Source organism: Microcaecilia unicolor, chromosome 12 (genome assembly GCF_901765095.1).
Source record: "Microcaecilia unicolor chromosome 12, aMicUni1.1, whole genome shotgun sequence".
Lineage (NCBI taxonomy): Eukaryota > Metazoa > Chordata > Amphibia > Gymnophiona > Siphonopidae > Microcaecilia > Microcaecilia unicolor.
The window spans coordinates 83,672,763-83,694,454 of NC_044042.1; the positions used below are offsets into that span (position 1 = coordinate 83,672,763).

Genomic DNA, 21,692 nt, shown 5'->3' on the forward strand with positions numbered 1-21,692 from the left:
TACTAGTTCTTTAATAAAACATTTTAAACATTGAAAAAAAAAGATATAGTGGAATTAGAAAAGGTTCAAAGAACGATCAACATGATAGCGGGGATGGAACTGCTCCCATATGAGGAAAGGCTAAAGATGTAGGGCTCTTCAGCTCAGAAAAGATGACTGAGGGGGGATATGATTGAGATCTACAAAATTCTGAATGGGGTGGAACAGACGGAGGTGAATTGATTTTTCACTCATTCAAAAAAATACAAAGACCAGGAGGTACTCAATGAAATTGCATGGAAATACTTTTAAAACAAATAGGACATATTTTTTCACTCAAAGAATAGTTCAGCTCCGGAGTTCATTGCCAGAAGATGTGGTAACAGCAGTTTGCATGTCTAGGTTGAAAAAAATGATGGGACAAAATCCTGGAGGAAAAGTCCATATAGTCTGTTATTGAGATGGGCATGAGGGAAGCCACTGCTTGCCCTGGGATTGGTAGCATGGAATGGTGCTAATTGGGTTTCTGCCAGGTACTTGTGACCTGAATTGGCCACTGCTGGAAGCAGGATACCGAGATAGATGGCTATTCATATGTTCTCTCCTCTACCTCAACCACTGGTCAGATCCTGGTAGAGAATCCTCCAGCAAGACTTCAAGCACAGAGCCAAAGGCATAGACCAAAGGCTTGGGGAGTCTGGCCCAAAAGCTAAGAAAAAAAAAATCAGCAAAAAGACTTCCGCACCATCTCTTGAAGACAGAGAAATACTGGAATGCTCTGGCTGCGCTACCTGTTCTGATGTCATCTTCAAGTCTCTGCCTCTATCTGCTAGTATGGGGAGGTATCTTTTTGCGCTGGGCTGGTCTAGCTGGATTATAAAGAAAACAAGATTTTTCCCTTTTTTGTTTTTGTTTAATACAGTGATGTCTGCTGTAGGATCTTTGCTAAGAACAGTCTTCCATCTGACATCTGCCAAGAGTGAGCAAGCAGGGAAAAACACTCACTTGCATTTTGCAGATATTTCTTCCTTTGTGAAAAAGAGGACAAACCACGGTGTACCCACCATGACAAGCCAAGGGATTAAGGTGTACTTCAGGAAGTTCAAGGCATAAAAAACAACATGATAGGAAACAGACAGCGGGATATGGTCCAGAATGTGAACAACTCCCAGGGCAACAACAGTACACCATGCTGTGCCTTTCCCATCAAATTTCTGCTGAATATGTTGGAAAAGAGGTAAATGGAGAGCAAGTCCCAAGCCAAGTACACTCCCTGCATCCCGAGTCAGAGAGGAAAAGGGCCTGGTGTCCAGCTGAATCCACTGTGCATTTTCACACCACTTTGTAGCAAGATGGATGGACCTAGGAGAGAGGCAGAGAAATTAAAGATTTATCACCTCAAAACCTCCATGAAGTCAAGTACTGTTATATGGAAGAGAGTTTAGATGTAGGCTCTATGAACCATCCAGGATGGGGAAGGAGGAAAATACTGAGGTTCTTTAGCACCTCAATAAATGGGCACTGTTGTAACAGTGATGGTTAAATAAAATGAAAACGAAAAGGGAGGAGAAGAATCCTCACATACAACAAAAGCAATGGACAAAAACGTGAGGACAGCTTGAAGAGGATATCAGGAAATCTTTAATGTGGATAGCTTAAAAACGACCCGACATGGCCGTGTTTCGGCACCAAAGCCTACATCAGGGGTCAAATAAATCTCTTGTGTTGTGGCTGGTGGCTTAACCAAGAGATATATATAGCTATATGGCTTCTGCACTCCAGAAAAGCACTATTAAAGTGCATTTGTACCCCACATTTTCCCACCTATTTGCAGACTCAATGTGGCTTACATAGTACCGTCAAAGGCGTTTGCCCAGTCGGTGGATAACAAATATCCATCTGTCTCTCATTCTTTGTAATTATATGGGCCCCGATATTCAAGGAGATATTAAATCTTACATGAATTTTCTTCCTATTAGTCCTTCACACTATTCAAGAACCTGTGCATAGTTGTGCCCATCAACCAGCAAACTGAAAACTGAGCTAAAAATCTCTCTCTCGGCATTCAGTCCAGCTCCCCAGTATTTACTTAGGCAAGCAGCAAGGACAAAACTCAGAACAAACACAACCTTAAACAATTTGATAACCTAACACTAACCAGATGAGCAAATGAGTGGATCTCTCTCGTCTCTGGACAACTTGTAGAGAAAGAGATATGCAGGAAGCACCATGCAAGGTAACGTCATCATCTGACCCATTTCTTTGCAGCAATTACGCATCTCAGAAACCTCAGGAAGGCCTCTGGAATAGTGAGAAGGACTAATGGAAAGAAAATTATCAGGTAAAACCTAAATTTCTCCTTCTGTTACATAGCTTTTCACTATTACAGAACCTGTGGGATGTTTAAAAGCAATTCCTAGAGTAGATGGGATCCTGGTGCCGCCATCCTGAAAACCAAAGCCCCAAAACTGATTCTGAGCACGCCGCAATATCTACCCTGTAGTACTTCGCAAAGGTATGCAGAGTTGACCACATCACCACCTTCCCCACAAGCAAATAAGCTGACACAATAGTATCCTTCATCAGTTGTGGGCTTGGAAACCACCAGGCCAAGCCTCTGTTACAAAAAGCACAAAGTCTGTACGAACTGCAAAACTCATTCGTGACTTTCAGATATCTGAGGACTCTATGCACATCGAGAAGTTTCAAGGAAGAATACAGAGCCTCTTCATCCTCTCTGCAAAAGAACAGAAGCTCCACAGATTGGTCGAGATGAAATGCTGATACCACTTTCAGAAGAAAGAAAGGAACCTTGCATAGGAAGACACCCACATCTGAAAAATGGAGAAAAGGATCCAGACAAGAGAGAGCTTAAAGCTCTGAAATCCTAAGTGCCAACACAACAGATACCAGGAACGCTGTCTTTAGCATAAGATCTTTCAAGGAGGCCTTCTGGAGTGGCTCAAAAGGAGGCTTCTGAAGAACATGAAGGACTAAATTAAAGGTTCCACTCCGGACCCGGAGTACGAAAGGAAGGCTTGCAAGTGGCCCACTCCCTGCAATAATCGAATGATATCCGGGTGAGCCGCAAGAAATATCTTCTGTAGTTGGCCCCTGAATCAGGCCAAAGCCGCAATCTGAACTTTAAAAGAACCCAACGCCAATCCTTTCTGAAGACACTGTCCAAATAGGATGACACACGAGTGAGCCAGTCATTGAGATACAGGTGAACTCAGAATCCCTGGCACTGAAGGAGGGCTGACACCACCACCACCATAACCTTGGTAAAATTCTTAGTGTCTTGGCACAACCGAATGGCAAAGCCCTGAACTAGAAGTGATGGCCCAGCACTGCAAAATGTAGAAACCTCTAATGCAGCGGACATATGGGTATATGCAAGTATGCAAGTACACTTCCTTGAGATCAAGGGCAGTGAGAAATTCTCCTGCTTGAACTGAGGCTATGACTGCTCTAGTGTTTACAAGCAAAAGCAGGACACTCAGATCTCAAAAGGTCTAAACTGCTGCCTCCCAGATGGAAAGTACTTTCCTTCTTTGGGACAATGAAGTAGACAGAGTGTCTGCCTTTTCCCTGTTCAGCCTGGAAAACTGGAATAATGGCCCAGAGCGCCAGTGAGGAATCTACAGTGGCCTGAACCTCAAACAGTCTTGGTTCCCTTTTGACAAGGAGACTCTAAGAAGAAAGGCGCAACCGGGCAGGAGAACTCCCAACTTGTCACACTGAACTGACATGATTTTGGCCCACTCCTCCCAAAACTCCTGGAGACATCCTCCCATCAGAGGAAGAGGACCAGCCTTGCATCACTGCAAAGCTCAGGAGGCATTGGGTGCTCTAGCTGACTGAGAAGAGTACTTTTTGTTCGCAAGAAATAGAAGATTGACATGCCTGAAAGCGGGACTTCTGACCATATTGGTGATGACCAGACTAATACCGTCTGCTGTTTTGAAATCGAGATTCAGTGCCCCCTGGAGACAGATGACCAGAGGCTTCAGTTTCTCCCAATCTTACCAAGTTACTGAGATCTTCTCCAACACCCACTTGTCCAAAAAGGCAGCTTAACTAGATGTGACTGACACTGCATTCATTGCCCAATGCTGCAACCAGAGTTGCTGACGTGCTGCGACAGCCAAAGACATAATATGGGCTGTAATATGGATGCTATTTATGAAATATTATGTGTCATAAATAGCATCCACCAAATAGGCCAACCCCACTTCCAGCTAGGCATTATGGCACCCATCTTGTCTTACAGACTGCTGATGCTACTTCAGGCATGCTCTTGCCACCAGGCTGCACATTGTCACTTGAAGGACCTAAGAGGCCACTTCAAAGGGTTGTTTCAGCGAGCCTTCAAGCCTCCTATCCTGTAGGTCTTTTAGGGCAAGGTGGTCTTCTTAGTCACCGCGATAACAAGAGAGTCCACCCATGAAAGCTGCAATATATCTTTCTCCAGAAACAACGGGTAGAGGTGAGTGATGACTCTTCCCACTCTCAGCCCCCACATCCGGAGAGACTCATTCTCCTGTAATCAGGTCCTGAATGTCTGGATGCATTAGGAAGGCCTTAGAAGGACCTCTAAGCTCCCTCATGATTGACAAAGAAGGAACTCCTGACACCAAAGCAGAAGGATCCTCATTGGAAAGCACCACCACAGTGCCTCAGAAATAAGAGTACTAAGCTCCTCTTTATGAAACCTCAGTACTTTCAGATCATCTCCCTCCTCTAATCAGACAGAGGCCAGCCATATCAGCTAAGGAGGGAGAAGCAGACATAGCCTCATCTGCCCACTCCTGGGAGATCTAAACGAGAAATCTTAGGAGCTGCGGGGCAGTGAGGCGAGAAACTTGCAGCAACTCTGACTGTCCCTGCTTCAGTAAATAGGCCTGGTGTAAGAACAATATAAGCTCCAGAGAAAACAAAGATCCCAATGCAGTTGAATGCTCTGTCAGGCCCTGAGGCTGTAAAATGGCGGCTCTGCTCTGCATGTGATCAGAGGCTGTTCCTCCCTGCCAGTAGGACCCAACAAAATGGTACCTGTTCCTGCGCTCTCCTGCATCAAACTGCACACCAGTCCTTCAGAGAGCCTGAAGTGTCTGGCATATTTGGATGCTACACCAAATCCGAAGACATGCTGCCACCAACCAATTCCTCCATGTCCCACGGAATTCCTAGTTTGGCCAGCTAGTTCCACAGCAGGAACACTGCGAGAGTCGGCATGCACGTCAACTGTCACAAGCGCAGCACAATGTGGTCCCAAGAAGTGAGTCAGGATACCTCCCCTGCACCAAGGAGAACTTGCAGCCATTCAAGTGGTTCCGAGTCAAACTTTAGTTGGACTTACTACTGCCGGCTGCTCCCCCCAAGCTCACAGTCTCCACAAGTCTTACCCCAGATGAGAAAGGATCAGGACTGACTGTCCCACGCTCTCCGGTAAGCCTCTTTCTTCTAGTGTTTTTTTTTTAAGTTCTTGTGCTGGAAAAGGCGAGCTCCACAGAAAAAAGGGGAGAGGTGAAAGGGAGGGAAGTAAATTTGCGGGATGCCACAGACAAGGATCTGAAGACCCCCAGACTCAAGCCACCTGCAAAGCTCAAATGGGGAGACAGTTAAACTGGACCAGGAGCAAATCACTCAGAACCAGAAAAGTTTGTCCATTCACCTGCTCAAGATAGAAAATACTGAGGAGATGAACTGGATGCCAAGAGATATCTCAACTCAGTTCAGTTTGCTATCTCCATCTGCTGGTTGATGGACACAATAATCCCACAGGTTCTGGAATAGTGGGAAGCTACATAATGGAAAAATTTAAGTGGGAAGGAGAGACTCTTGCTCAGCTAAATCGTGTGAAGTTGGCATTCCGGCAATATTCTGCTGGATATTGTCTGGTGACTACCCAAGCACTGTCAGGTTAGTACTAGGGAAGTCTGGGGGCAGAGCCAGAATTAACTGGCTAACAGTGATAGTCAGTCTGCCTACCAGCCAAGTAACAGGATAACATTAGAACAGCAAAAACGTACTTCTTCTACTAACCTATAAATGTATTCACTCTGCTGCTCCCCAGTATCTCTCCACACTCGTCCTTCCCTACACCCCTTCCCGTGCACTCCGCTCCATGGATAAATCCTTATTATCTGTTCCCTTCTCCACTACTGCCAACTCCAGACTTCGCGCCTTCTGTCTCGCTGCACCCTACGCCTGGAATAAACTTCCTGAGCCCCTACGTCTTGACCCATCCTTGGCCACCTTTAAATCTAGACTGAAAGCCCACCTCTTTAACATTGCTTTTGACTAGTAACCACTTGTAACCACTCGCCTCCACCTACCCTCCTCTCTTCCTTCCCATTCACATTAATTGATTTGATTTGCTTACTTTATTTATTTTTTGTCTATTAGATTGTAAGCTCTTTGAGCAGGGACTGTCTTTCTTCTATGTTTGTGCAGCGCTGCGTATGCCTTGTAGCGCTATAGAAATGCTAAATAGTAGTAGTAGTAGTAGTAGTAGTAGTACTGAATGTTGGTCTGTATGTTAACTTCCAGGTCACCGAATATACCTGGATATTCAATGCTGGAGCCTGGACACAGCCTGGCATTGAATATCTGCGGTTAATTCAGCCCATGGCTGTCAGCAGCTTAAAACCCGCAGGCTGAATATTACCCCTTTATATTTTGTAGTAGCTGGGAATGAAAGTACATGCACATACCTCTCTCCAAAACTCCCACTTCTGACCTCTACTGGAGTCTCAGGCATGTGTTTAGTTCCTAACTCTTCTATCTACATGTACTCAGGCCCTGATATTCCCTTTAAAGTACCAGTATTTGAATCTCCACAGCAAAATTCCTGGAAGTTAGCCAGTATGACCGAGAGCAAATGAATGAAGATTCTGCAGTCTGCTCCCTCAGTAACAAATAACCTTCCCAATAACTGGAGCAGTGCAACTACCTGTGGTATATCATCGAGCCACCCTCAAGCTCAGGTATTGACAATTTGGTAGTTTCTGGATGCAGCCCTACATAGAGACCAGAGAGCATTTGAGTGGAATGAGGAAGTCCATAACTCCTTCCAAATTCCTTACCACTTCCTCTTTATCCTACAAGATGACAACTATCTGTCTAGGACAGGAATATGGTTTGTGATATTACCAAACCTAAGCAAAAATAGTCTGTTATTACCTGAAACAATTATTTCTAAAGCTCAAAGAAAATGTTTCTGGGTTATACATTTCTGTTCAACATAATCGATCCACTAGTCTGCATTTGAGAGCTTAGTCTGTTTTAACTCACCAGGAAAGATCAATCCCAATTAGAATTATACTCCAGTACAGAAGACTGCTGCCCAGTATCAGAGCTAATGATGTCAGGACATAGAAACCCAGATTCTTGTCCTTAGGTACCTGACTCTTCAGCATGTGACCCAGGATGGCACCTGCATTCCAGACAAAACATGTAAGGACAGAAGCACAGATGTGAGTTAGGTACCAGAACATCTGCTGGTTCAAGACAATTAGTAAGCTTAACTTCCTATGCACACAAGATGAGTCCAAAATTTGTAGGGTTTGTGCCCATCTAGTTATTTGTTACATTTGTACCCCACATTTTCCCACCTATTTGCAGGCTCAATGTGGCTTACATAAAACTGTAAAGGCGTTCGCCAGTCGGCTGATAACAAATACAAGGTTGTATTGTGGTCGAATGAGGTAGGTGTGTGTCAGGCACCGTGAAGGTCAGGGAATGAAGATTGTATATGTCCAGTATGATCATTGGTTGTGCTGTGTTGCTGGGTGTGGGGATTTACGTTGGATTGGTAGGGTAAGCCTTCTTGAAGAGGTTGTTTTTTAGTGATTTTCTGAAGTTTAGATGGTCATGGATTATTTTTACAGCTTTTGGGAGTCCGTTCCATAGTTGTGCGCTTACGTAGGAGAAGCTGGATGCGTAAGTTGTTTTGTATTTAAGTCCTTAGCAATTTGGGTAATGTAAGCTTAGGGTATGTTTGTGATGATCCGATACTGTTTCTGGTTGGTAGATCTATGAGGTCTGTCATGTATCCTTGGAATACGCCGTAGATAATTTTATGGACAAAGGTGCAGATTTTGAAGATATGTTCTTTGATTGGGAGCCAGTGCAGCTTTTCTCGGAGGGGTTTAGCACTTTCGAAGCGTGATTTACCAAATATCAGCCTGGCAGCTGTGTTTTGGGCGGTCTGGAGTTTTTTTGCGAGTTCTTCTTTACATCCCGCCTATATTGCGTTGCAATAATCTGCATGGCTTAGGACCAGTGGTGTGCTGGAGCCGGCTCTGTCCAGCTCGCAAGAGCCGCTTGTTAAATTTTGACAGCTCTTGCGTGCCGGTCGTTGTTGGGGGCGAGCCGGCTCCATTAGGGGAGGTAAGCATGGCAGGAGGGCGCCATCACAGGCCATGCTTACCTCCCCTGCCGCTCCGAAGCATGTCCAACGATGTCCTTCGCCCCCACCCTCCCGCTCCCATCTGACTTTTTAAATTACTTCCGTCGAAACAGCTATTTAAAGCCCTGCTGCGTGCAGGCCGTCTCTCCAGGCTTCCCCTGCTTGCTTCGGTGACGTTTGCGCCCTTAGTCCCGCCTTCTGACATCATTCTGACGTCATTTCCTTTTTCCGCGAAGGCAGGACTAAGGGCACGAACATCACCGAAGCAAACAGGGGAAGCCTGGAGAGACGGCCTGCACGCAGCAGGGCTTTAAATAGCGCGGGCTTCGACGGAGGTAATTAAAAAAGACAGATGGGAGCGGGAGGGGAGGGTGGGGGCAAAGGACATGTTCGCTGGACATGTTTGGGAGCGGGAGGGAAGGGCAGGGGAGGGAGGAGAATCACTGGGCATGGATGGGGAGAGGGGGGCAGGGGAGAGACTTGCAGGGCATGGATGAGAGGGGGGCAGGGGAGAGACTTGCTGGGCATGGATGGGGAGAGGGGGGCAGGGGAGAGATTTGCTGGGCATGGATGAGAGGGGGGCAGGGGAGAGATTTCGTGGGCATGGATGGGGAGAGGGGGGCAGGGGAGAGACTTGCTGGGCATGGATGGGGAGAGGGGGGCAGGGGAGAGATTTGCTGGGCATGGATCTGGAGAGGGGGCAGGGGAGAGACGCTGGGCATGGATGGGGAAAGGGGGACAGGGGAGAGACTTGCTGGGCATGGATGGGTAGAGGGGGGCAGGGGAGAGACTTGCTGGGCATGGATGGGTAGAGGGGGGCAGGGGAGAGAGGAGAGTTTCAGGACATGGATGGAGGGGAGAGCAAGAGAAATTCTGGACATGGATGGAGGGGAGGGAAGGGAGAGAGAAGAAATGCTGGACATGGAGGGAAGATAGAGGAAGGAGATTAGATGAGGGAAAAGGAATTGAGGAGAGAAACTGCACATGGATGGAGAAAATAGGAAGAAGCTAGATCCTCTGGACAGTCAAGTCTGCGGAGGATCAGAAATGAAGAAGAAAGGAGGAAAGAAAAGAAATAAATGGAAAGGAAGCCCTGGAAACGGAGTCAAGGGAACAGATAGAGAGCAGCAGAATCAGATACTGGACCAGCATGATCAGAGAAACAAAGTCACCAGACAACAAAGGTAGAAAAAAATAATTTTATTTTCATTATAGTGTTTGGAATATGTCCACTTTGAGAATCAGGTGCTGAACGTTAAAAGTTTATATTTATTTACTTATTTATGGCATTTTATCCCATATTAAACATGAATTAGATTGGAACCTGGGATCATTTAATTTTTTTTCCTGGAGAGAGTAATGCATTGCCCCCTCCCCCCGGCTATGGCCAGCTCTGCAATTTTGGGGGAGGGGGCGAAGAAGGTGGGTGGGTGGGTGCAGCGGTAGATGGGGGGGTGCCAAGGTGGACGGGGGGCGCCGAGGTGGACCGGGGAGAGAGCCTGTTGTTAAAACTTTACCAGCACACCACTGCTTAGGACCATTGATTGTATTAGGTTTCAAAAGATTTCCCTCGGGAAGAAAAGTTTTATTTGTTTAAGTTTCCACATTGAATAGAACATTTTCTTTATTACGGAGTTTACTTGGCTCTCAAGGGTAAGGTTGCGGTCAATTGTGACGCCGAGTATTTTTAGGCTGTCTGAGGTAGGGCGGGTGTGTTCTAAGGTGTTTATGGTTGTGGGTTTGTACTTGTTATGTTGAGATGAGAGAATGAGGCAGTGTGTTTTTTCAGTTGGAATGAATTTGGCCAGGGATTTCATGATGTTCAGGCCGTCATTGATTTCATTGGTTATTTCTGTCAAGTCATGACTGAAGGGAATGTAGATTGTGACGTCATCTGCATAGATGAACAGGTTGAGGCCTCGGTTGCATAGGGACTTTGCCAGTGGGATCATCATCATGTTGAAGAGTACTGGCAATAATGGTGATCCTTGAGGTACTCCACAGATGGCTTTCCACGGTGGTGATATGTTTGAGTTTGATTTTACTCGGTAAGTTCTGGTGGTTAGAAAACCCTTTATCCACTTAAGTACATTTCCGTCAATCCCGAAGTGGCCAAGGAATCTTAGTAGTATATTGTGGTTTACCATGTCGAATGTGCTTGGCATGTCGAATTGGAGGAGAAGTATACCTGTGGCTATTTCTTGCTTGAATTTGGCCAGGAGCGTGACTAGAACAGTTTCAGTACTGTGGTGGGGGCGGAACCCTGTGAGTCAAGTAGTATTGAGATCTTGTCCATGTATTCCGTAAGCTGTTTGGTCACCAAGCTCTCCATCAGTTTGACTACTAGTGGTATAGACGCAACTGGGCGGTAATTGGTTAGATCATTTGTGTTTTTCTTGGGGTCTTTTGGTATTGGGGTGAGTAGGATGTTGCCATATTCCTTGGGGAAGAGACCTTGTTGTAGCATGAAGTTTAGGTGGGATGTGAGGTCTGCTATGAAGCAGTCAGGGGTGGATTTCAGTAGATGACTGGGACACACGTCCAGTTTGCAGTGGGTGTTGGCAAACCTATGAGTCATACAGTGGGGGAAATAAGTATTTGATCCCTTGCTGATTTTGTAAGTTTGCCCACTGACAAAGACATGAGCAGCCCATAATTGAAGAGTAGGTTATTGGTAACAGTGAGAGATAGCACATCACAAATTAAATCCGGAAAATCACATTGTGGAAAGTATATGAATTTATTTGCATTCTGCAGAGGGAAATAAGTATTTAATCCCTCTGGCAAACAAGACCTAATACTTGGTGGCAAAACCCTTGTTGGCAAGCACAGCGGTCAGACGTCTTCTGTAGTTGATGATGAGGTTTGCACACATGTCAGGAGGAATTTTGGTCCACTCCTCTTTGCAGATCATCTCTAAATCATTAAGAGTTCTGGGCTGTCGCTTGGCAACTCGCAGCTTCAGCTCCCTCCATAAGTTTTCAATGGGATTAAGGTCTGGTGACTGGCTAGGCCACTCCATGACCCTAATGTGCTTCTTCCTGAGCCACTCCTTTGTTGCCTTGGCTGTATGTTTTGGGTCATTGTCGTGCTGGAAGACCCAGCCACGACCCATTTTTAAGGCCCTGGCGGAGGGAAGGAGGTTGTCACTCAGAATTGTACGGTACATGGCCCCATCCATTCTCCCATTGATGCGGTGAAGTAGTCCTGTGCCCTTAGCAGAGAAACACCCCCAAAACATAACATTTCCACCTCCATGCTTGACAGTGGGGACGGTGTTCTTTGGGTCATAGGCAGCATTTCTCTTCCTCCAAACACGGCGAGTTGAGTTCATGCCAAAGAGCTCAATTTTTGTCTCATCTGACCACAGCACCTTCTCCCAATCACTCTCGGCATCATCCAGGTGTTCACTGGCAAACTTCAGACGGGCCGTCACATGTGCCTTCCGGAGCAGGGGGACCTTGCGGGCACTGCAGGATTGCAATCCGTTATGTCGTAATGTGTTACCAATGGTTTTCGTGGTGACAGTGGTCCCAGCTGCCTTGAGATCATTGACAAGTTCCCCCCTTGTAGTTGTAGGCTGATTTCTAACCTTCCTCATGATCAAGGATACCCCACGAGGTGAGATTTTGCGTGGAGCCCAGATCTTTGTCGATTGACAGTCATTTTGTACTTCTTCCATTTTCTTACTATGGCACCAACAGTTGTCTCCTTCTCGCCCAGCGTCTTACTGATGGTTTTGTAGCCCATTCCAGCCTTGTGCAGGTGTATGATCTTGTCCCTGACATCCTTAGACAGCTCCTTGCTCTTGGCCATTTTGTAGAGGTTAGAGTCTGACTGATTCACTGAGTCTGTGGACAGGTGTCTTTCATACAGGTGACCATTGCCGACAGCTGTCTGTCATGCAGGTAACGAGTTGATTTGGAGCATCTACCTGGTCTGTAGGGGCCAGATCTCTTACTGGTTGGTGGGGGATCAAATACTTATTTCCCTCTGCAGAATGCAAATAAATTCATATACTTTCCACAATGTGATTTTCCGGATTTAATTTGTGATGTGCTATCTCTCACTGTTACCAATAACCTACCCTTCAATTATGGGCTGCTCATGTCTTTGTCAGTGGGCAAACTTACAAAATCAGCAAGGGATCAAATACTTATTTCCCCCACTGTATTTGTAACTGATTCAGAGGTGTGGAGAGTAAATGTTGACCAGAAACGGTCAGCTGGACATCCACCAGGGATTTGGTCCAGGTCATTGAAGAAGTTTTCGATGTCAGTGTTGTGCTGAGGAAGTGTGCTGCGTAAGTTTATTATTTTTTCGTTAAAGTAGTTAGCAAATTTGTCTGCGGGTGGGATGTCTGTGTTGGTTGTGGTGATAGGAGTGGTGTCTAGTAACTTATTTACGAGTTGGAATAGTTTCTTCAAATCTTTGTAATGCAGTCCTATTTTAGTTTTGTAATAGGACCTTTTGGTTTGTCTTATTGCGTATTTGTATTTTCTGTGCCCTTGTTTCCATGCATTGAGTGTATGTTCATCTTTTGTTTTTTTGTTACGTCTGTGCTTTCCTCGCCCTCTGGTGGCCAGAACGGGTGGCTGCTATGGACCATCACCCGTTCTAGATTTCGGCTCAGTCCGAACCGGATCTTCCAGGCTGCCAGGTTTGCTTGGGTTGTTTGAGCCTGCACAGCACCCATAGCTGCCTGGTGATTGCAGCAGCTGAGTTCCAGGTACTGCTGGGCTTATTAGCCATTTTGTTACTCTCAGCCCTTGCCTTTGCATCGTCTTAGGCCCTGGTACGTGGGTGCTTGTGCACTTCTGCCTGAGAGACTTTGTCTGGACCTGATTCTGCGTTTGCTGGTTTCCTGCCTTTTGAACCTTGCCTGATCCTGGACTCTGCTTTGCTTGCCGCCTGCCTTTTGACCCTTTGTCTGGACCTGGACTTTGCTTTGCTTGCCACCTGCCTTTTGAACCTTTGTCTGGACTTGGACTTTGCTTTGCTTGCCACCTGCCTTTTGAACCTTTGCCTTTGCCTGGACCTGGACTTTGCTTTGCTTGCCGCCTGCCTTTTGAACCTTTGCCTGGACCTGTCTTCTGCTTGCTGGCTGACTGCCTAGAGACCTAGCCTGGATTTGCCGGTACGTCTGTTCTGCCTTGCTTCTGGTGTGGGGTGGTTTTGCCTGCTACTGCCGCTCCTCGGCAGTGGTCCAAGGGCTCACAAACCCAGTTCCTGTTTAGTAAACGTGACATTTTTTTTCCATGCTCATTCAAGTTTCCTGGATTGTGTTTTGAGTTTTTTTTAATTTGTCATTGAACCATGGTATCGAGTTTTGTCTTCTTGATATTCTTGTCTTTAAGGGCACTATTTCGTTTAGTACGCATCTGCATCTGTCCTCCCAACGGTTGAGGTAGAGTCCGTACGTGTTTTCCATTCATTGTCATATATCAGTTGCCAGAATACTTGTGAGGCTATTTGCCCTCCAGTGGTGTAGGTTGTGTGTGCTGGTGTATGGTTTAGTCCCTTCTTCTGCCAGTCTAGGGATAGGTTCAGTTTGTAGTGGTCGGTCCAAGGTGTTTCTGTTCATTTGATGTCTGTCATTAATAGGTTATGATCTGTGGACAGTTTGTGTGATAGGAGGTCTAATGTGTGTCCCTTGATGTGGGTAGCTTGCGTGTGAGGCCATTTGAGATCCCAAGACTGTAGGAAGATTTTGCATTCACGTGCGTTGGTGGAATTGGGGTCTTCTAGGTGAAGGTTTATGTTGCCTAGTATTAATGTATTGGAGCTGTTTACACAAGTGTTTGAGATGAAGTCTGTGAAAGTAGGCTGGCTTTCGTTCCAATTACCGGGCAGTCTGTAAAATAGGACACAGTTCAGATGATCGATCAGGGATATGTTATGGATTCTGAATGATGCAATTTCTAGTTGGGGTGTTATGGACTTGGCAATGGTTTTGGTGGTGAATTGGGTTCGGTAGATTATTGCTATGCCTCCTCCTCTCTTTTCTGTTCTGGTCCAGTGAGTGATTTTGTAGCCTGGAGTGGGTGAAGATAAAATACTAAATTGTCTCAGCTGCAGAGGGTTCTATTAAGCCACAGCACAATTCTGTACTCTTATCTCCAGCGGTGGTAAATGAACACTGCAGCTCCTGGTTTAGATTTTACTTTTAACTTCTGAACCAGTTAGTGACTAGTTTATCAGGAGGTAGGACCAGCAAATTTCTTCAAGAAGAGTTGCAGATACTGCAGTATAATTGGTCCTCTAGGGATATACGCCCCCCACCCTCCCCCAACCCCAGCTCTCCTTCTGCCTTCTCTATTAGAGATAACACTTGCCGAGTAAGAGCAGTGACCAAAAGAGATGGAGCTCTTTCTGGGGATATCTATTAGTAAGAACAGCATTTGCCATAGGGGGGAGGGGGGAATTTCTGTGTACTTCGAGTATTTCCCTGTCTCAAGCAAATGGTGACGGTTGGACCATGCAGCTCCTGGACTGTTTGTCGAAGGCAGTTGGAGAATTGGGTGTCACTTGCGGTTTTAAGTTCCATTACAAAAAAAAAAAGAGGCATAGAGCAATTGAATTGGACCTAAAGCAGGGATGATACTCAGTCGTCGAAGTTCTCCCCCTCTCCCATACTTTCCCTTTTCACTGCTGTTTTCTCCTTTTAGCCTGGAAGGGATTTAACTAGCTGGATAGGAAATTGCTTCCTCACCTCAACATTAGAAGAGCTTCAAACTCTGCAGCATTTGTTCTAGATTCCAATACCGGCTAGTGGAAACAGGTGGGAGTTTGCTTCTCCGAGGACAAGCAGGCTGCTTGTTCTCACTGATGGGTGACGTCCACGGCAGCCCCTCCAATCGGAATCTTCACTAGCAAAGGCCTTTGCTAGTCCTCGCGCGCCCATGCGCACCGCGCATGCGCGGCCGTCTTCCCGCCCGAACCGGCTCGTGTTCGTCAGTCTTCTTTTCTCCGCGCTCGGGACGGTTGTGTTTCCGTTTCGTGCCCCGTAAAAGTCGACCTCGCGCGTCGTTTTCGACTCGTTTCGCTTCAGAAGTGTTGGAAAAAACCTCTTTTGGCTTTTTCCCTTCCTCTAGTTCGAGTTTTTCACCCCGGTAAGTTTTCTTTCGTCGTCGGGGTAGGCCTTAGTTAGGCCCCGGTCGAAATTTCCTTCCCGCTTTTTCTGCTGGTGCCAAATTTCGCCATTTCGTCTTTTGATCTCGCCGGCGTGATTTTTCCGCCCATGACATCGAAGCCTTCCAGCGGCTTCAAGAAGTGCACCCAGTGCACCCGGGTAATCTCGCTCACTGACAGGCACGCTTCGTGTCTTCGGTGTCTGGGGGCCGGGCACCGCCCTCAGGCCTGTAGTCTGTGTTCCCTTTTACAGAAGCGGACTCAGGTAGCGAGGTTGGCCCAGTGGAACTTTTTGTTCTTGGGCTCTTCGTTGGCATTGGCACCGGGGGTATCGAGTGCATCGACGTCTGCAGCGTCCAGACCTTCATCCTCGGCGGCCAGTGCATCGAGTGCATCGAGGCATCGACCCTCTGCATCGGCGCTGAGACATCGGGTGACTGCATCGACGTCGGTGGTACCGGGACCTCGTCTGCTGATGTCGTCGGAAGATGGTGCTTCGTCTGGAGTGCAGGTGAGGGCTGTCCACTCCCCTGCTGGTGGCGGTGAGCCTTCGGGTGGGTCTCCCCCTACCCTGAGGGCTCCTGCGGTACAGCCCCCCCCCCGAGATCGACCCTCTTCGGTCTCGGCCCCGAGGAAGAGACGGCTGGATTCTACGTCCTCCTCGTCGGTGCCGGGAAGCGCCGGTGACGTGCTTCGCAAAAAATCTAAGAAGCATCGACACCGGTCCCCTTCCCGTGTCGGCACCGAGAGCTCTGGGTCGCCGAGGGAGTCGGCACCCAGCAGGCATCGGCACCGAGAGGACCGCTCACCCTCTGTTCAGGAGGTGTCGATGCGCTCCACTCTGGACAGCCCGGAACAGCCTCCATGCCCGGAACAGGTTCTGACGTCGACGCCTGCATCGACCTCCATGCCTTTCTCTGCAGCCGCTCTGAACGAGAGCCTCCGGGCCATTCTCCCAGAGATTCTGGGGGAGCTGCTGCGCCCTACCCCTCCGGTACCGGCGGTGCTTGCGCCACCGGTACCGTCGAGCTTGGCGCCGGCTGGCCCATCGCCCGAGGTGAGGTCTCCGGCGTCGGTGCCGCGTGCGGTACCGGCTGCCGTCGCCTCCCAGGAAGGCTCCCCGACTACGTCGGCGGAGGGAGCTTCGCCGATGCGGGCGAGGGAGTCTACCTCTCGACGCCCCCATCGTGGACGTGGCTCCACGGAGTCGAGTCGGGCACGGTTGCAGACACAGGTCCGTGAACTTGTGTCTGACACCGAGGGTGAGGCCTCGTGGGAAGAGGAAGAAGACCCCAGATATTTCTCTGACGAGGAGTCTGAGGGTCTTCCTTCCGATCCCACTCCCTCTCCTGAAAGACAGCTTTCCCCTCCTGAGAGTCTGTCTTTTGCTTCCTTTGTCCGGGAGATGTCTACGGCCATCCCCTTCCCGGTGGTTGTGGAGGACGAGCCCAGGGCTGAAATGTTTGAGCTCCTGGACTATCCTTCTCCACCTAAGGAAGTGTCCACTGTTCCCTTGCACCATGTCCTAAAAAAGACATTGCTTGCGAACTGGACCAAGCCTTTAACTAATCCCCACATCCCCAAGAAGATCGAGTCCCAGTACCGGATCCATGGGGACCCAGATCTGATGCGCACCCAGTTGCCTCATGATTCTGGAGTTGTGGATCTGGCCCTAAAGAAGGCTAAGAGTTCTAGGGAGCATGCTTCGGCGCCCCCGGGCAAGGACTCTAGAACCTTAGACTCCTTTGGGAGGAAGGCCTACCATTCTTCTATGCTCGTGGCCAAAATTCAGTCTTACCAGCTCTACACGAGCATACACATGCGGAACAATGTGCGGCAGTTGGCGGGCTTGGTTGATGCGCTCCCCGTGAGCAAGCCAAGCCATTTCAGGAGGTGGTCAGGCAGCTGAAGGCGTGCAGAAAATTCCTGGCCAGAGGGGTGTATGACACCTTTGATGTTGCGTCCAGGGCCGCTGCTCAAGGTGTGGTGATGCGCAGGCTCTCATGGCTGCATGCCTCCGACCTGGAGAATAGAATCCAGCAGCGGATTGCGGACTCGCCTTGCCGTGCGGATAACATTTTTGGAGAGAAAGTCGAACAGGTGGTAGAGCAGCTCCACCAGCGGGACACCGCATTCGACAAGTTCTCCCGCCGGCAGCCTTCAGCCTCTACCTCTACAGGTAGAAGATTTTTTTGGGGAAGGAAGACTGTTCCCTACTCTTCTGGCAAGCGTAGGTACAATCCTCATTCTCGACAGCCTGCGGCCCAGGCTAAGCCCCAGCGCGCTCGCTCTCGTCAGCAGCGTGCGCCTCAGCAAGGCCCCTCGGCTCCCCAGCAAAAGCAAGGGACGAGCTTTTGACTGGCTCCAGCAGAGCATAGCCGACATCCAAGTGTCAGTGCTGGGCGACCTGCCAGTCGGAGGGAGGTTGAAAGCTTTTCACCAAAGGTGGCCTCTCATAACCTCCGATCAGTGGGTTCTCCAAATAGTCCGGCAAGGATACACCCTCAATTTGGCCTCAAAACCTCCAAATTGTCCACCGGGAGCTCAGTCTTACAGCTTCCAGCACAAGCAGGTACTTGCAGAGGAACTCTCCGCCCTTCTCAGCGCCAATGCGGTCGAGCCCGTGCCATCCGGGCAAGAAGGGCTGGGATTCTATTCCAGGTACTTCCTTGTGGAAAAGAAAACAGGGGGGATGCGTCCCATCCTAGACCTAAGGGCCCTGAACAAATATCTGGTCAAAGAAAAGTTCAGGATGCTTTCCCTGGGCACCCTCCTTCCCATGATTCAGGAAAACGATTGGCTATGCTCTCTGGACTTGAAGGATGCCTGCACACACATCCCGATACTGCCAGCTCACAGACAGTATCTGTGATTTCAGCTGGGCACACGTCACTTCCAGTACTGTGTGCTACCCTTTGGGCTCGCCTCTGCGCCCAGGGTGTTCACAGTGCTTGGCTGTAGTAGCAGCGGCACTTCGCAGGCTGGGGGGTGCACGTGTTCCCATATCTCGACGATTGGCTGGTGAAGAACACATCCAAGGCAGGAGCCCTGCAGTCCATGCAGATGACTATTCGCCTCCTGGAGCTACTGGGGTTTGTGATAAATTATCCAAAGTCCCATCTTCTCCCAGTGCAGAGACTCGAATTCATAGGAGCTCTGCTGGATTCTCGGACGGCTCGCGCCTATCTCCCAGAGACGAGAGCCAACAACTTGTTGTCCCTCGTCTCGTGGGTGCGAGCGTCCCAGCAGATCACAGCTCGGCAGACGTTGAGATTGCTAGGCCACATGGCCTCCACAGTCCATGTGACTCCCATGGCCCGCCTTCACATGAGATCTGCTCAATGGACCCTAGCTTCCCAGTGGTTTCAGGCTGCTGGGGATCTAGAAGACGTAATCCACCTGTCCACGAGTTTTCTCGAATCCCTGTATTGGTGGACGATTTGGTCCAATTTGACTCTGGGACGTCCTTTCCAAATTCCTCAGCCACAAAAAGTGCTGACCACGGATGCGTCTCTCCTGGGGTGGGGAGCTCATGTCGATGGGCTTCACACACCCAAGGAAGCTGGTCCCTCCAAGAACGCGATCTGCAGATCAATCTTCTGGAGTTGCGAGCGATCTGGAACGCTCTGAAGGCTTTCAGAGATCGGCTGTCCCACCAAATTATCCAAATTCAGACAGACAACCAGGTTGCCATGTACTACGTCAACAAGCAGGGGGGCACCGGATCTCGCCCCCTGTGTCAGGAAGCCGTCAACATGTGGCTCTGGGCTCGCCGTCACGGCATGGTGCTCCAAGCCACATATCTGGCAGGCGTAAACAACAGTCTGGCCGACAGGTTGAGCAGGATTATGCAACCTCACGAGTGGTCACTCAATTCCCGTGTAGTGCAACAGATCTTCCAGGTGTGGGGCACCCCCTTGGTAGACCTCTTCGCATCTCGAGCCAACCACAAAGTCCCTCAGTTCTGTTCCAGGCTTCAGGCCCACGGCAGACTGGCATCGGATGCCTTCCTCCTGGATTGGGGGGAGGGTCTGCTGTATGCTTATCCTCCCATACCTCTGGTGGGGAAGACTTTGTTGAAACTCAAGCAAGACCGCGGCACCATGATTCTGATTGCTCCTTTTTGGCCGCGTCAGATCTGGTTCCCTCTTCTTCTGGAGTTGTCCTCCGAAGAACCGTGGAGATTGGAGTGTTTTCCGACCCTCATCACGCAGGACGAAGGGGCGCTTCTGCATCCCAGCCTCCGGTCCCTGGCTCTCACGGCCTGGATGTTGAGGGCGTAGACTTTGCCTCTTTGGGTCTGTCAGAGGGTGTCTCCCGTATCTTGCTTGCTTCCAGGAAAGATTCCACCAAGAGGAGTTACTTCTATCTGTGGAGGAGGTTTGCCGTCTGGTGTGACAGCAAGGCCCTAGATCCTTGCTCTTGTCCTACACAGACCCTGCTTGAATACCTTCTGCACCTGTCTGAGTCTGGCCTCAAGACCAACTCTGTAAGGGTTCACCTTAGTGCAATCAGTGCATACCATTACCGTGTGGAAGGTAAGCCGATCTCAGGACAGCCTTTAGTTGTTCGCTTCATGAGAGGTTTGCTTTTGTCAAAGCCCCCTGTCAAGCCTCCTACAGTGTCATGGGATCTCAATGTCGTTCTCACCCAGCTGATGAAACCTCCTTTTGAGCCACTGAATTCCTGCCATCTGAAGTACTTGACCTGGAAGGTCATTTTCTTAGTGGCAGTTACTTCAGCTCGTAGAGTCAGTGAGCTTCAGGCCCTGGTAGCCCAGGCCCCTTACACCAAATTTCATCATAACAGAGTAGTCCTCCGCACTCACCCTAAGTTCTTGCCAAAGGTCGTGTCGGAGTTCCATCTGAACCAGTCAATTGTCTTGCCAACATTCTTTCCCCGTCCTCATTCCTGCCCTGCTGAACGTCAGCTGCACACATTGGACTGCAAGAGAGCATTGGCCTTCTACCTGGAGCGGACACAGCCCAACAGACAGTCCGCCCAATTGTTTGTTTCTTTTGATCCCAATAGGAGGGGAGTGGCTGTGGGGAAACGCACCATATCCAATTGGCTAGCAGATTGCATTTCCTTCACTTACGCCCAGGCTGGGCTGGCTCTTGAGGGTCATGTCACGGCTCATAATGTTAGAGCCATGGCAGCGTCGGTAGCCCACTTGAAGTCAGCCACCATTGAAGAGATCTGCAAAGCTGCGACGTGGTCATCTGTCCACACATTCACATCTCATTACTGCCTACAGCAGGATACCCGACGCGACAGTCGGTTCGGGCAGTCAGTTCTTCAGAACCTGTTTGGGCTTTAGGATCCAACTCCACCCCCCGAGGGCCCTGTTTGTTCTGTTCCAGGCTGCACTCTCAGTTAGTTGGTAAATTTTTTAGGTCAATCTCAGTTATGTCCTCGCCGTTGCGAGGCCCAATTGACCATGTTTGTTGTTTTGAGTGAGCCTGGGGGCTAGGGATACCCCATCAGTGAGAACAAGCAGCCTGCTTGTCCTCGGAGAAAGCGAATGCTACATACCTGTAGAAGGTATTCTCCGAGGACAGCAGGCTGATTGTTCTCACAAACCCGCCCGCCTCCCCTTTGGAGTTGTGTCTTCCCTTGTCTTTGTCTTGCTACATACGGGACTGACTAACACGAGCCGGTTCGAGCGGGAAGACGGCCGCGCATGCGCGGTGCGCATGGGCGCGCGAGGACTAGCAAAGGCCTTTGCTAGTGAAGATTCCGATTGGAGGGGCTGCCGTGGACGTCACCCATCAGTGAGAACAATCAGCCTGCTGTCCTCGGAGAATACCTTCTACAGGTATGTAGCATTCGCTATCTGCACCGAGGGATGTTTTCCTATTTTAATCAGAAAGCCCTGAAGGAGCCTGTATCTGATTGCCCAGGGTTCAGATTGAAAGCAGTGTTTGAGTGCCTAGGCTGAAGCACTGATCTTTCCTGCCAGCTCAGCCCACACACCTGAGGTAATTTTCAGGGTGCATTCCTGGAAGTAGGCCTTGGCAGGAAGATAACAGAGATCCGGGAAATTATAGACCGGTGAGTCTGACGTCGGTGCCTGGGAAAATGGTAGAGGCTATTATTAAAAATAAAATTACAGAGCACATCCGAGGACATGGATTACTGAGACCAAGTCAGCATGGCTTTTGTG

General features: G+C 49.0%; 1 protein-coding gene across 4 annotated transcripts in view; it reads right to left on the reverse strand.

The window, feature by feature from the left end:
* Positions 1–567: 567 nt before the first annotated feature.
* G6PC3 (glucose-6-phosphatase catalytic subunit 3) overlaps positions 568–21,692 on the reverse strand; it is a 159,591-nt gene continuing 138,466 nt past the window's right edge. For all 4 annotated transcript variants that reach the window (XM_030220975.1, XM_030220977.1, XM_030220974.1 and 1 more), the window contains 2 exons: positions 7,279–7,420; positions 568–1,341 (listed from right to left, as the gene is read on the reverse strand). In XM_030220975.1, the coding sequence (XP_030076835.1) occupies positions 981–1,341; positions 7,279–7,420 (503 nt within the window). In that variant the 3' untranslated portion in view covers positions 568–980. The remainder of the gene's footprint in view (positions 1,342–7,278; positions 7,421–21,692) is intronic.